General features: G+C 34.9%; 2 protein-coding genes across 2 annotated transcripts; one reads left to right on the top strand and one right to left on the bottom strand.

Annotated features, from left to right (window-relative positions):
• Positions 1–598: 598 nt before the first annotated feature.
• LOC110423017 (RING/U-box superfamily protein) lies at positions 599–8,680 on the top strand. The gene is given in 13 exon segments (XM_021437109.2): positions 599–1,064; positions 1,066–1,253; positions 2,766–2,882; positions 2,987–3,179; positions 3,416–3,582; positions 3,695–3,869; positions 4,545–4,606; positions 5,014–5,095; positions 6,073–6,130; positions 6,327–6,451; positions 7,197–7,280; positions 7,382–7,452; positions 8,279–8,680. Coding segments are annotated over 13 exon segments (1,722 nt in total). The 5' UTR covers positions 599–794; the 3' UTR covers positions 8,409–8,680.
• Positions 8,681–9,348: 668 nt separating this feature from the next.
• Positions 9,349–11,423, bottom strand: LOC110423016 (pentatricopeptide repeat-containing protein At1g50270-like). The gene has a single exon (XM_021437108.1). It carries the CDS (start codon positions 11,289–11,291, stop codon positions 9,519–9,521), a length of 1,773 nt encoding a protein of 590 aa, XP_021292783.1. The 5' UTR covers positions 11,292–11,423; the 3' UTR covers positions 9,349–9,518.
• Between the last annotated feature and the right edge of the window lie 3,059 nt (positions 11,424–14,482).

Here is a 14,482-nt window from a genome sequence, read left to right on the forward strand (position 1 = left end):
GGGGAGTCTTACACAGTCTTCATATAGCAAGGGATAAAGGATTTCGTAGGATATAGCTACAAGTGGACAATAAAATTGTGGTTCAAGCAATTACCGCCAATGCATCACATCCATGTGCGAATTTTGACTTACTATTCGTAGATTGTTGCAACTCGACTAGGAAGTGAAGATTTCTCATATTTATTGAGAACGGAATATGGTAGCAGGTGGCATGGCCAACTTTGAATTTAAATTAGATAATAATTTTAGTTCTTATGATGTACCCCATCCATAAGTCAGTTTTATATTGTTCAATGACTTGTTAGGAGGGTGTTTTTCAAAAATAATTAAAAATTAATAAAAATTCTATCTAAAAAAATAAAAAGAGAACAACACATGCGTTCGGCCAATACAAAATTACTCTCAAAAAGGGTGAAATGTTTAAGATCATTTAGGTTTGGTACGGTACTCCACTTCGAGAGGCAAGTCAAAGCCAAGATGGAATTGGATGAATCTGCTTCCCGTAATTCCTTGGTGGAATTGACGTCCGTGCCCGGTCAGATATTCTGATTAAGAGAAAAAGTCTAAAAAATAATAATAATAAAAAGAAAAGAAAAAGAAAAACCAGTGGAAGTGGCCTTTGAGAGTTGAGTTTGGCGGCCTTTCCCTACTCTCTCCCTATCAAGACAAATTAATCCCGACTCACCACCAAAACTGACACTCCAAACCAACCAAGCACCACCTTCCCCAAAATGATTCTCCCTAAGCCCTAATTCAAAACCCACCATCCCTTCTCTCGCATTTCAGAATGATTAATGGTAGCGATGATGATGCAGCAGCCGCAGCAGGCGCCCCAGCCAAACCCTCCTCCTCCTTCTTCCGCCTCTTCACTTAGATCCCCTACACCCACTCCCACCCAATCCCCTCTCCCTCTCCCTCCACGTCAGCCCCTCGATCATGTCGTCGTCCCAATCTCTGCCGCCAATCCTTCCGGTGAGCCCCTCCTAACCATGGGGACTACCCCACTCCCACTCGCCAGGGTTCGCCTATTAGATATTTCTGCCTATGATGGTTCCCCTTCCGGTTCCTAATGTAAGGGCCGTGGAGGCCTTGTCGGGGTCTTTGATGAGGAATAATGCGGCGGTTATCGAATTTGGGAACGAGGACGCGGCATTGATGCGGTGCGGCCTGGAAGCTGCGCGGCTGTACTTTAGGAGTAGGGTCAATACTGTTGGAAAAGGAAGCCGTGGGGTTTATATGTATAGAGCTGGAAGGTATGCTTCTTCTGTTTGCTTTCTCGAAATTTTAATTCCACAATTTCTTGATTCGTTCAAATGATTGCTTTCAGTTAGTATGTTAATGCTAAAGCTAGTCTTTGCCTTATTAACAATTCTCGCTTTAACTGAGCTTATTGCTAAAGCTCCTAAGTAATTGGGAAGTGTTAAACAATTGCTCTGCTCTTGCAATTTGTATACGTCGACGAATCAGATTGCTTAAGCAAACTCTGTAAAAACCAAGAATACTGTATGAACAACACTGATTGATCAAAAGCTTGTTTATGTACCTGTTCTATCTCATTTATGGTTGCAATGCAATTTTGCAGCATTCTTAGTAATAACTTGAAGTACATTTGGCAGACCTTTTCCTTCAATTGCTTTGAGTACATACTCTGCAATAGTCATATCCTTTTCCTCTTGAAGAAGCTAGTAAGTTCTAACCTTTTATTTTCTTTAACTGTGTCGCAAAATTGAGGATCATACGGCCGACTAAATAAAATGTCATTTGTTCAAAATCCCCTCACTCACTTTTAAATCACCCAAAATCCTACTCATTAGACCAAAGGCATCTTCAATAGGCTAATCAGGGAGTGGTTTATGCTTTTTGGTTATTGTGGAATTTCTTATAGATGCAGGCATACCTTTTTTTTTCTTTTGTTAACCTTTATCCTTACTCTTTATATTCAGCTCCATTCATCATAAGGATTGGACAATGTTGGATTTGCACTTTTTTCCTTGCTGGAACACTGAAACAATGACATGCCTTCTAGTATATGAATGGTGAACTCGTTCTTGTAGTGTTTAAATACCAGGATTTATCCCTATTTGGAAAATTGGTTCCAAAGGGGTACGTTTTGATTTGGATTTGTGTCAATGAGACAGCCGACAAGTTCTAAAAGGTTTTACATGGAGGTGGTCGTACATCTTTACAGTCACTTGTTCATTTTTTGGATGCAATTGTTTTTGTTAACTTTAAGTGATGCCAAGTTAACTTTTGCATAAGAAATTTTATGACAAAATTGGCCTTAAGCTTCTTTGGCTTGTTTATTGCTGGTGGTCCCGCATGTTTGGGGCCTTGTTTTAACTTGTTGGGTTCTTTTTGACTATGTTAGTCTCCTGTCAATTGCTTAGCTGAGCTGTTGAAGACTTCTCCACGGTAGGATTTATCCTTATTCATGCACTATTAATTAGCTTGGATATGGTTATCCGCAATTGCTTTGCTAATTTGTGACTGAAAACTTACCTTTTTTACTAAATGGATTTGCTCTCGGTGGTGCTTGCTGTGGGGTTATGTACCCACTTATGAGTGAAGTCTATGGGTCTATATATAATATTTAGTACCATCATGACTTTTTGCTACATTTAATAATTTTAAAGTATCTTATATTTAATTCTTTTGCTTTCATCGCTTAATTTTGCTTTATTTGAATGTCTACTTACAATTATCATATCACTTTTTTTTTCATTTAATTGTTTATTACTTTTACATCATTAGTTTTCTTCTGGCAGGGCTTTGGAAGATTGGGACTCATCTCCACCTTGCATGGCTGATATTTTTAGGTGCATGGGGAAGGCAGCCCGTGTTGCTTTATGTGCAATTGCGCGGCACCTTCGTTTGCGAAGCGAGTAAGGACGGTGATGGTGGATATCATATTAATTTAATTTTCTCCTTTCTTTTTCTGCCTTCCACCTTGGTAATGATATCAAATTGCAAAATATGCATTGTGCAGTGTGTTCAATCATTTACTTGATGATACTCCATTGCCTGCTAATGAGGTGTCTTCTTCAGTGCTTGTTGCAACCTACTCTCACATGTCTTTGCAAAATGGAAAGGGGGCTATTGGAGGAGGGAAGCTAGGAATGAGCGGTGAAGTTGAGAAGGGGTTATTGACATTGATTTCTTCAGATGGTCCTGGCCTACAGGTTTTTTTTTTCTTGACAAAAAAAGAAAAAAAAGGTTGATTCTTTGATGTAGGACTGTTTCATTAATCAATTGCTTTTTTCTGAATCTGATACTTTGCTTATATATGTTTGTGTAAAGATAAACACATATGGAAGTATGGGTATATACTTACATCCTCACGTGTATGCATAATTTGTTTGGGATATTTGATTTTATGACTTTTTTCGGCATATCTGTTAAATATTTTCTGCCTTAGGTTTGTGACCCCAACGGTCGTTGGTACCTAGCAGATGGTGGATTGGCTCCTGGGGATATGTTGCTCATTACTGGCAAGGCACTTAGCCATGCCACTGCTGGTCTTCGTCCTGCTGCCTCATATAGAGCTGCTTCCGAGTACCTTTCAGGCATTAATAATGGTGGCAGGTACATGTAATTCATGTTTGGCTCTTGTGTTGCTTCGAATGTGGTAGCAAAGTTCTTCAATTGTTGCACTTCTTGACTAAAGTGAGCAACCCTTTTCTGCATTTGGTTTCAGGACATCACTTGCATTTAGGCTCATGCCTCAGGGCAATGCTATATTAGATTGCTCTCCAGTTGCAGCTGCTGGTCATGTAATTCCACAGAGTTATGTACCAATATCTGTTAGCCAGTTTATGGATGAACTCTCTGCTGAAGAAGATGTAGTGTGCAATCGTTCTGATAATACTTGTGTAAGTCCTGATATCTCACGCAATTCTTCTCAGGTGGAACAGTAGAATCTAGAATGAAATAGGAAAGTGAGGGTAAATAACTATCTATCTATCTATCCATCTCAGTTAATGTTTTTTATTTCTTTCAACTGATTTTAAGGTGTTAAAAACAGTCCTTGGCAGACTTTGACAGCTTATTTAATGTACAAATTTGCTTTGTACCATTTTGAGTTGCTCCTCTTCTTATTTCGTCTCCATTTGGTGATGTCTTTTCTTTTTGAATTTTGCAAAAAATGAATAGAAAGTAAAAAGCCAAAAAAAAAAAAAAGAAAACTGAATAAATAATAGAAGCAAATAGTGAAAGCGTCAACCAAATGGAATCTTAGTAAATTGATGGTTGACCTTTTTTAGGTTTTTTATTAGGAAAAGTTTTCAAATACAGGTGGTGGATGATTGAAAGTGAAGTTTGATGTGTTGATTCACATTCTTATTTGGTCCTGAGTTTATTGATAACAGTTTCTTGATAACATTTTTGTTTTCTGGTTATATACTTACGTTTCAAATTATTTCACAACTTTTTTTCTTCCTTTTTAAATGAACCTACTCTATTTTGTTGCTTGCAAGTTGCAATTTTGAATTTCATATTTTGGCTTCAATTCTTGTTAGAAAACCTTATTATGAATTTTGGATTCCCAGGTATCTCGAAACAATTTTAACAAGGAGCCTTCATTAAGAAGTGTTCTCTCAGATCCATTGTCGTAAGTTGTCTCAATTTCATTCAGCTTGTCTTTACTCTTTGGTTAAGCTACTTGATATCCTTTTCGGGGTGTTGTTTGAAATGTATCCCTAGTATTTCTTAGAATTGGTAAAATTGTTTATAGCCATATAGTGAGTGAATCAGCATCAGTAAATCTTTGTTTAAAGGCCCCAACCCCGTTTTGAATAATAGCGGATTTTATATTTATATCTAATGACTTTTTTGAATCATTTTTATCAACTTCTTCACCTTATTCATGCAGATTTGGTCAACTATATTCCTTTCTCATTAGAAAGATACACAGATGTTATAAATTTCCGGGATTTTATCACTAGAAAATTGCTTGCATGCACTTTATATGATTTTTATGGATCCATTTTTTTCTTTGGGTTTTTCCTTGATGTGCAGTGGTGCATTCCTGGAAGATGCTATGGTTGTTTCTTGTGGACATTCATTTGGTGGTCTCATGCTAAGGAGGGTCCTTGATATGGTAAGCAGTATATCTTCTATTAAGGATAAATGTTTCCATTGTTTTCAAGTTGCATGGAATTCACATCAAAATGACAGTTCTCATCTTTTTGGGGATTTAGAGGGTGAATCATTGTTTAACTGTAGGATCACTGACAGTCCAGAGGGTGAACAAATTACTTGAAAAAAAAAAAAGAAAAGAAAATTCAGCATCTTCATGCTTTTTCTAAAGCATGTAATGTTCTTTGGCCAACCACTGCCAAAACCCTTTGTTCTTTGAAAAGAAAGCAAATGGAAGGCAGACTTTGTTGACAAAGGCTGATGCCTAGTAATTTGAAATCTAACCAATACTTTAATTCTCTAGATATCCTAGGAGGCAGTTACATTTCATGTGTTTGAGCAAATGCTAAAACCTTGTATCCTGAGAGATTTTAACTTGTTGGAAGTTGTTTTATTTTTATCTGGAAAGAATATTGAAGATACAATGTTGGTTTTCTCAAACATGCAGGTGTATGTGCACACCAAATCCTAGAAGGGTGTATCTGTTGGTAAAAATTGAACCATATTTTTATCACCTTATAAATTCTGTAATCACCTTCAAAGTCTGCTTAAGTCTAGTTGAAGAATGGGGTCAACTTCATATTAGGCAATCTGTAAACTCGTAAATATTAAAGGAGCTAAACATAAATCAGAAGTGCCAAGAGAAGATCTACCAAGAATTTTTTAAGGAAAGGGAGATCTTGTCATTTTGTGGCCTATAAACTCAAGTTTTATGTTAGCATGCATCTATTATTTGTTTATATGCATGCTTGCACACATGTGCTTAAAGTTTTCTGTTTTTATTAATTCTGTGGCTAGATCACTGCTCCTCTGGAGATTGAGGCTTATCATTATGGGATAGTCACTGGTGTTTCCTTTTCATTACTGTTTACAATGGATTTATTATCTTTAGATGGGAAGAGACAAGAACCATAACTACAATTATTGTTTGCATCACAGTCAAGATGTACACTCTGCAGTGCAGACATTGACTCTGGGTCTTTGATCCCTAATATTGGTACATTCTGATAGCTACTTTAATTTTCTTCAACCTTTTGTGCCTAGTTTTGGTATGTTCCTTTTCATTCTGCCTCGCTCTCTCCCCTGCTCTTTCTTTTTGGACATTTGATTCTGTTTGTGTGTGTTTCTCTCTTTTTTCTTAATTTTTTTATTTTCTTTTCCCCATTTCTCATATTTTCACTTTTGTCCAACAGCTCTAAGAGCTGCTGCTGCAGCTGTGAAGCAAGAGGATGATCGAAGGTTATTCCATAATGCAGCTCTCCGTAAACGAAGAAAGGAAATGGGTGAACAAATTGATCCATCGAGAAGATCAAGCAGGGTATACTCTAAATAAACTTCTTCACATAGTCCTTCCAAACTTTTGGTTGGGCATGCATAAACTGTCATAAGCGTAATAAGCATATTAAACCCTTAGTTCTTTTGCAAATGGAAATGGGAGGAGATACATGTAGGATGTTCCACCTGCATAAAAAATATTGCAAGAATTTTACTAATTTAAGCAGTATAGGTTCCTGAAATTGATTATATCTGGAAAATGTAGTCTCTATTATGAAAATGGGAAATGAGACGACTGAAGCGCAGTTATTTGACTTGCTTTGCATCATTGTGCTAAAACGAGACAATTAAAGCTTGATGTAATCAATGTATCTCTACATGGTCATTAGGTGTAAATTGATTCCTATATTGATGCACGTCAGTGAAATTCCTATTATGTAAGGTAGCATGTGGAAGCCTTACAATTATGTGCTTCCATGCTGGGTGATGACATAGCTACATTGCAGATAACTTATCAGAAGTCAGATAGGAATCAAGCTTAGGAGTGGATAGTTGCTTTTGGGATTTGAGTTTATAGTGCCTTAAGCAATGAATGCGAAGCAACAATTTGTTAGGATAATAGCAAGTTAATTTTTAAGACGATTGAGGAAATAAGGGGATATTTACAGTGGAACATCATTTACAATGTTTTGAGCACTGGGATTGAATTTTCTAAATGTAATTTGTTTGGGTCCTTAGGGAGTTGTTTTTAACTACAAATCTGAGACTGGTCAAATACTTGTCTGCAGGAGAATGGAGATGTTGCTGCTGATGATGGGTTGCATAGGGGTGTGCAATATCCATTTTCGGTAAATGAGAAGGTGTTAATTAAGGTGTGCATTTTGCTGTCTGTTTCATTGTGAACTTTTGGTTGACTGTTTCAACTTGACAATTAGCTTGAAATTTGAAATGGAATGTGCACTGAAATGTACAGGGAAACAGGAGGACACCAGAAAAATTTGTTGGGAAGGAAGCCGTTATTACATCCCAATGTCTCAATGGCTGGTGAGTTCGCTTGATCCAAGATCTGACACCTGCACAAAATCATGTGTCTAGTAGTCTTCAATGTGATAAATGCTCATTGAAACTCTTTTATAGATTCCAGTTATGAATGAAGCTGTAGAGGTGGTAAAAGCTTATCCAACCAGAATTGCTCAACTTGATTTGCTCAAAGCCTGACCTAAACCAACTAAACCTGAGCTGAAAGCTGAAGTGGTCCAAAACTTAATGATTAAAAGTAAGAAATGATGTGAACCTGAAACAATAACTGACATTGACATGAACTGGCTTGAACATGTAATGATCTGGATTTGAAGCAATCTGAATTTAGAACAACTTAAGACTCAAAATGTTTCTAGTCCAAATCTTAAAATGACCTGAACTAAAATGACTAACTGCTACCTAAGGGTTTTATGATTGATCATAATTTCTTTTTAAATTTCATCAGGATTTTACTTTTAATAAAAAATTTGAAGTTTGAAATGGCAATAAATACCATATACTAAGCTGCATTGCCAATGATTTGGAACAGATAAAAAGATAATAAATTTTATCTTTTTCACTTTCTTGTATATTATTTCTTTTATCTCAACAAAAATTATATTATAATGAGATGACTTTTGTACTTCGGTATGCACTGGCCATTCACCTCCGTTGTTCGACAATGTGCTCATGAAACTTTGTTATGGTTTGTTATCATTTATGTTGAGTAAACTGTTGTTTCCCTTTACTCCCAAAAAGGAGAAAAAACAAAGTATACATGTCTGCAAAGATGGAATTGGGGCTTAGTTTCTACTGGTGATATCCCCATGCTTTAGTGACTTTCTTGCAGGTATTTGCTTAAGATTATTGGAACTGGTGAGAATGTTCGTCTGCAATATCGTTCTCTTTGTAAGATCTTGAACCCACAGCCTATTGAAGATAGATGTCCTTCACAACCGATTCAGAACAGTAGCTCATAGATGTAAATTTCATTTACTCAAGCCATAAAATTTCATAGTGCATACCTAGCGGAATATTGAACAGTCCGGCTGCCAGAGAGATGTAATGTGTTTTTTTTTTTTTTCCTTGGGTAGATTATTGTATTTGAATGTTGTTTATTTATCCAGGAAAAGAAAGTGCTTGTAGCATGAGGATAGGGACTATTACATACACATACATATCTTACCACTGGTGTTTATATGTTTATCTTTTGTGGAGAAGTGGAGAATACTTAAAAGTAATTTGTTACGCATGGTCAAGGGTCATTTTGAGTGATAATGGACTTGGTATAAAGTCCCCTGGGACAAAGACTTGTTGGCTTAAACTTTATGAAAGGTTTATCAAAACAAGAATTATGTTCTTGATTTTGGGAAGAAATTCATTTTAGACATTGAATTCAATGGAGTGTATGTACAGTGAATGCTACGTTTAAGTTCAATTGCTATTGATTTCATCCAGAAAAGTTTTCAAAGACAGGGCAGGATCATGCTGGCAAGAGAAATCCTTAAATATTCAATCTAATGAGAGTTATGAAAGGTCATTAAGTACCTACAGATGATTGGTTTTAACATGAAAACAGAATCCATTTTGCTCTTATAAGTGCAATCTCCTGCATGCATGCATCTAAAACTTAAGAATGATGTAACAACGCAAGTTTGTGGGAATCCAGTAGTCCATGTTGCAGGTCTCATATCAATTGTGCACTTGTTTTTGTTGCTAAGATGAATTTTTTGACAAATGTTTAGTCTGGATTGGGGGGACTGCAAGGAAAGGAAAGGGAAGGGATGGGCAGTGGTATTCTTTCTCTTGTCTGGAAAATATGGAGAAGAGCATTCAGCAGAAGCATGCCATTTTTAAGAAATTGTAGGCATATTGCTGATGATAGGGAAATAAACTTTTCTCCAAAACTAATAGCGAAACTTTACAAACGCAAGGACCTTAAAAGCTATGATGAATATCCCATTCTACACTTTTAGCTGAAAAGGAGCATAGAGCAAGCCTGCACCCACATTGTTTGGTTTAAAGATTTACAGTAATTAATTAAGATGTCTAATCCACCTCGTCAGCTGTCAGCATTGTGGAATATTTTCTCAACCCGTATCAACGTCAAATGCAAATAAGCTACAATCTGTAGCATGATCAGCAAGAGTCAATTGAACTATAAAACTATCCATCACCTGGTTCAAACTATGGAATTCAGAATGAGATCCATCAAAAGCAATGAACTCATGGATTGCACCATTGACTTCGATCCAGCTACACCCTGGCGTCTTTTTAACACCTCTCTCTTTCATGAGCTTTCTTATCTGAGCGGCTGAATCCCATTTTTGGCACCTTGAGTACAAGTTTGCCAAAAGGGCATATCTACCACTATGATTCGGCTGCAACTTGATCAAATGCTTTCCTATACATTCCCCTAGGTCATATGCCTTGTGAATCATGCAGGCCCCAAACAAGGCTCCCCATACTCCAGCCGAGGGTTCTATTGGCATATCTTTAATCAACTTCCTTGCTTCTTCCAAGTGCCCTGCCCGACCCAGCAGGTCAACCATGCAACTGTAATGATCTACACCAGGCGCCAAACAATACCTATTCTTCATCATCGCTAAGAGCTTCCGTCCCTCATCAACAAGACCTCCATGCGAACATGCGCTAAGTACATTAAGGAAGGTAACTTCATTTGGATGAATACCACTACCTAACATTTCCCAGAACAGATTTAAGGAGCCTATTGCATCACCATGCATCGCCAATCCATTAATCATGGCATTCCAAATAAAAAGATCCTTTCCACTCAGCTTCTTAAAAACCATGAAAGCCTCATTCAAACACCCGCACTTTGTATACATATTTATCAAAGCCGACCCAACAATGGAATTCATCTCCAGCTTACATCTATCCATATATCCATGAACCCACATTCCTTGGACCAAAGCCCCCATTTCAGCACAAGCAGTGAGAACACTAGTAAACGTAAATTCACTAGGCCTAACATTCCCCATTAGCATATCCTGAAAAACGACAAGTGCCTGCATAAATCTGTTGCATTGCACATAGCCAGCTGTCAAAGCACTCCAAGAAACCACATTTTTTATTGGCATTTCATCAAAATATTTTCTTGCATCATCACAGCACCCACATTTTGAATACATATCAACAAGGGCACTACCAACGAACACATCCCATTTGACTCTCCCTGTTTCCATAAAAAATCCATGAATACTCCTTCCAAACCAAATATTACCCATTTTTCCTGCAGAGCTAAGGACACTAACAACAGTCATTCCATCAACTTTTACACCCTTTAATCTCATTTCCTTGAAACATTTCAACCCTTCAACAAGAGAACCAGTTTTTAAATACCCATTGATTAAAGCAGTCCAAGAAACCACATCCGCTTGCTCATTTTCATCGAACACTTGACGAGCGAGTTCCATGTGTCCAGAGCTAAAAAGGGCAGAAATCAATGAATTCTTTACGAAAGGGTCAGAATTCAATCCGAACTTAAAAATATGAGGCCAAAGCTGAAATGGGTTATGGTTTTGAGACTTGGAAACGGATTTGAGAAGGGAAGGGAAAGTGTGTATGCTGGGAGTTACACCTTTTCTTCGCATCATGGCATAGACAACGAGAGACTTTCCTGGTTGGGAGCTTGCAGAAATGTCTCTGATGATGGTGTCCCATTGGTGAATGCTGGGTGTATCGATTTGATCAAAAGGAAGCGAAATGGAAGCAATGTCCTCGGGGGAAGCCAAGAGATTGTCAAGACAGAACGAGTTATGTGAGATGGAACAATATGAAATGAATCTCCTTGAGATCACTGAGATGGTGTGAGATTGGTGGTTGCAGTTCCAGACATGCATTTCACTGCTTTGGTAGTTTGGATTTCGGATTTCGGAGACCCCTATGAATAAAACATGTGCAGTTTATAAAACTATAACAAACTCAATCAAATGATCAAACTCTATCGCATTACTTCTGCAGGCCTGCGATCATATCCCACCATCCCAGTTCCTAGCTTCCTAGGGGTTTCATGTCCCTTTTTACATACAAAAGTCGGTAAGCCCATCTTTGATTCGATAATAATAGATGTATTTTTATTTGTGCAATCAACTTGGAAAAGTTCATATTAATTTATCAAATTTATAAAAAAGTTAGTAGTTCATCGAGATTTTAATTGATCTGGGTCATTTAAATATGATTTTTCAAAATAATTTTACGATCATATTTAATTTAACTTTTACATAATAATTATGTATTCTTTCATTATTATCACTAGAACAACATTTTATTAAAGAAGTTTAAAACACAAAAATAACAATACATTATACAACCCCACAAAAAAAAATACATTATACAAAACTAAAAAATAAAAAATATATATTTGTAAGCTTAATTTTTTTATTAATTTTTAAAATGATAATCAATATGTTTAGTTTTTATATGATAATTTGTCTTTTATATAATTAAGCACAATATTTATATAATGGTTAATTTACAATTAATCCATACACTCTATAAAATTGGAATTGGATCCATGTATAATTCTATGCATGGGATTAATATTTGATGGATTGAAAATGTATAAGTTTCTTATATTGTCAGTCCACCAAATGCTGCCACCTCATCATTGAAGTAAATAACAAAATTTGTAACGATTTAAAAACAAATATATATGGATAAATTGAATTCTTATACTTTTTCAATTCGTTAATTTCAGTTCAATCTTAATATTATTAAATTTTTATTGTTAAGTATGCATTTGCATTCTGACCAAGCTGACATGATATTGATTGAGATGATGTGGTATTTTCTTGAAAATGTGATGTTGACTATATACTATCTTGGCATTTATCCTATTGATGTGTCATTAATTGGATTAATAATGATTATATGCTGACATGGCATTTGTTGACATAGGGTTTGAGGGTTTTGTCCATTGGTGGCTATTAACATTTCTTATTAGATTAACATAAACTATTGTTTGTCTAATTAATACCATATTAGCATGACAAACATAAAGTTATATCAAAATATTACGTCAATATATTTAACAATAATAAAATTTGAATTGAACTTAACAAATTGAAAAAGGAAAATGATTCAATTTACATAAATTATTATATAAAAATTAAATTAATATTATTTTAATACATAATTTGACCTTATATAACCTATAATTTTGTCAATAATATTTTGAAATATCTTTATTAACTGGAGATCCAAAACTTTAAGCCAATCACTGGACAATCCCATTATGATAACTTTTGGTCTACAATCAAGTTTAGAAATATTCAAGCCTGGCTCGACAAATTTTAGGAAAACTTGAATGAAGCTCCAATTTTCTTGCTTCGTTGGTCAAACAAGTTCAACCTTGACTCATTGAGCTCAATCATGAGCCTACGTCAAAGTTGACAAGGATGTTGTTTAGCATCAAATCATCGAATTAAAATTGAGTAAAATATATTGATTTTTTTTAATTTTTGAATATAATTATATATAGATCTATTAATTTTTAAAATAGATACTCTATCTTAAAAAAATATTTTCACTTGACATATAAGTCTTGTAATTAGTCAAATGATAATATTTTCATTAATTTGATGATGTGATAATATTTTTAAAATAATTTTATCTTTTATTAATTTTAAAAATTATTATTATATAAATTATATATTTTTTAAAAATTTTCTCTCTGTTTCAAAAAAAAAAAAATTACTTTCAACTAATCACCTCAAAATCGATGACTCTCCCATGGGGAGCACTAGATGGCTATGAGATCGACTAAACTGATTGGCAATACAGCTAGGAGTGCATCAAGGGAGCAAGCGGCCAAATCTCGTGCTCCCTTGGGGAGATTCGGTCGAATCTGACATTCCACAGCCGAATTTGACCTCAACTAGCCGATTAGTATAAAGGCCATCGTCAACCAGCTTGAGAGAAAGGAAAAGAGAAAAAAAATAAGGAGATTTTTTATATTTCACGTTTAGACCATAACACCATTTACATATTTGAGTTAAAATATTTATTTTAAAAATTAACAAACTCTCGTGTAATTATGATCAAAAATTAAAAAGATTAATATATTTTACTTATAAAAAATTTTTAATATAAAAAAATTCTAAAAGTATTCATAATTCTATTATTATTTTTAAATCACATCCGAGTAATCAAGAAATCAAGGTATCCAAAATAACATTACTTAGAACCTAAAAGAATACAAATAAAAAAGTCTAAAAGGATATGGAAATGGATTTGAATACATGAAAATAGCTATGGACAAGTAGGTTTAGAATGGATGAAAAAGGAAGGGGAAGAGAGCAAGTAGGCCAAGTATTTGCCCTAATAAAAACCCACAAACATATTCTGTCATGCCACTCGTTAAGTTATTAGTTTAATTAAATAATAATAATAATAATAATAACAATCACGGGATCGTACTAGTCTTTGGCATTATTAATCACATGCACTGATTCTTACAACTAAAGAATAATTTGGAAAATTAAATTAAATAAATAATTCTCTCATCAACTTGACAAACCAACTAGTACCACAAAACCATGTTGCAGAACCCGGCCCACGGTTTCCCTAATTTAGGCTCTTGGCTCCTTTCTCTCACATTTCTCAATTTGCCTCTTCTGCTTAAACCCTACCTTCCTTGGACCTTCTTTTTAATTTTAATAATGCAAGTTAACCTCCATATCTAGGTTCATCCAATCAATATATATATATATATATATATATATGAACCATGCACAATAAATGAAGAAAAGAATTTAAAATAATTAGAAATATCGATTAACTGATTACCTATTATTATTAATTAATTCAGCCGATTAACTCGATTGATGGTTATTTAATTGTGAAAAGGATTCGGTTACTGGATGCTTATAAACACTTATTAAAATTAGTTAACTTATTAATTTATATTTTCATCAAATTCAATAAAAGACAATTCATCGATTATATTTTTTTTACAATAAAATTGTTTTAATTAATAATTATAGACACCCGTTAACATTTCTCTTGATAAAAATATTTATTTTAATTAAAA

This window comes from Theobroma umbraticum, unplaced genomic scaffold, assembly GCF_002168275.2.
Source record: "Theobroma umbraticum cultivar Fairchild unplaced genomic scaffold, ASM216827v3 scaffold_20.0, whole genome shotgun sequence".
NCBI lineage: Eukaryota > Viridiplantae > Streptophyta > Magnoliopsida > Malvales > Malvaceae > Theobroma > Theobroma umbraticum.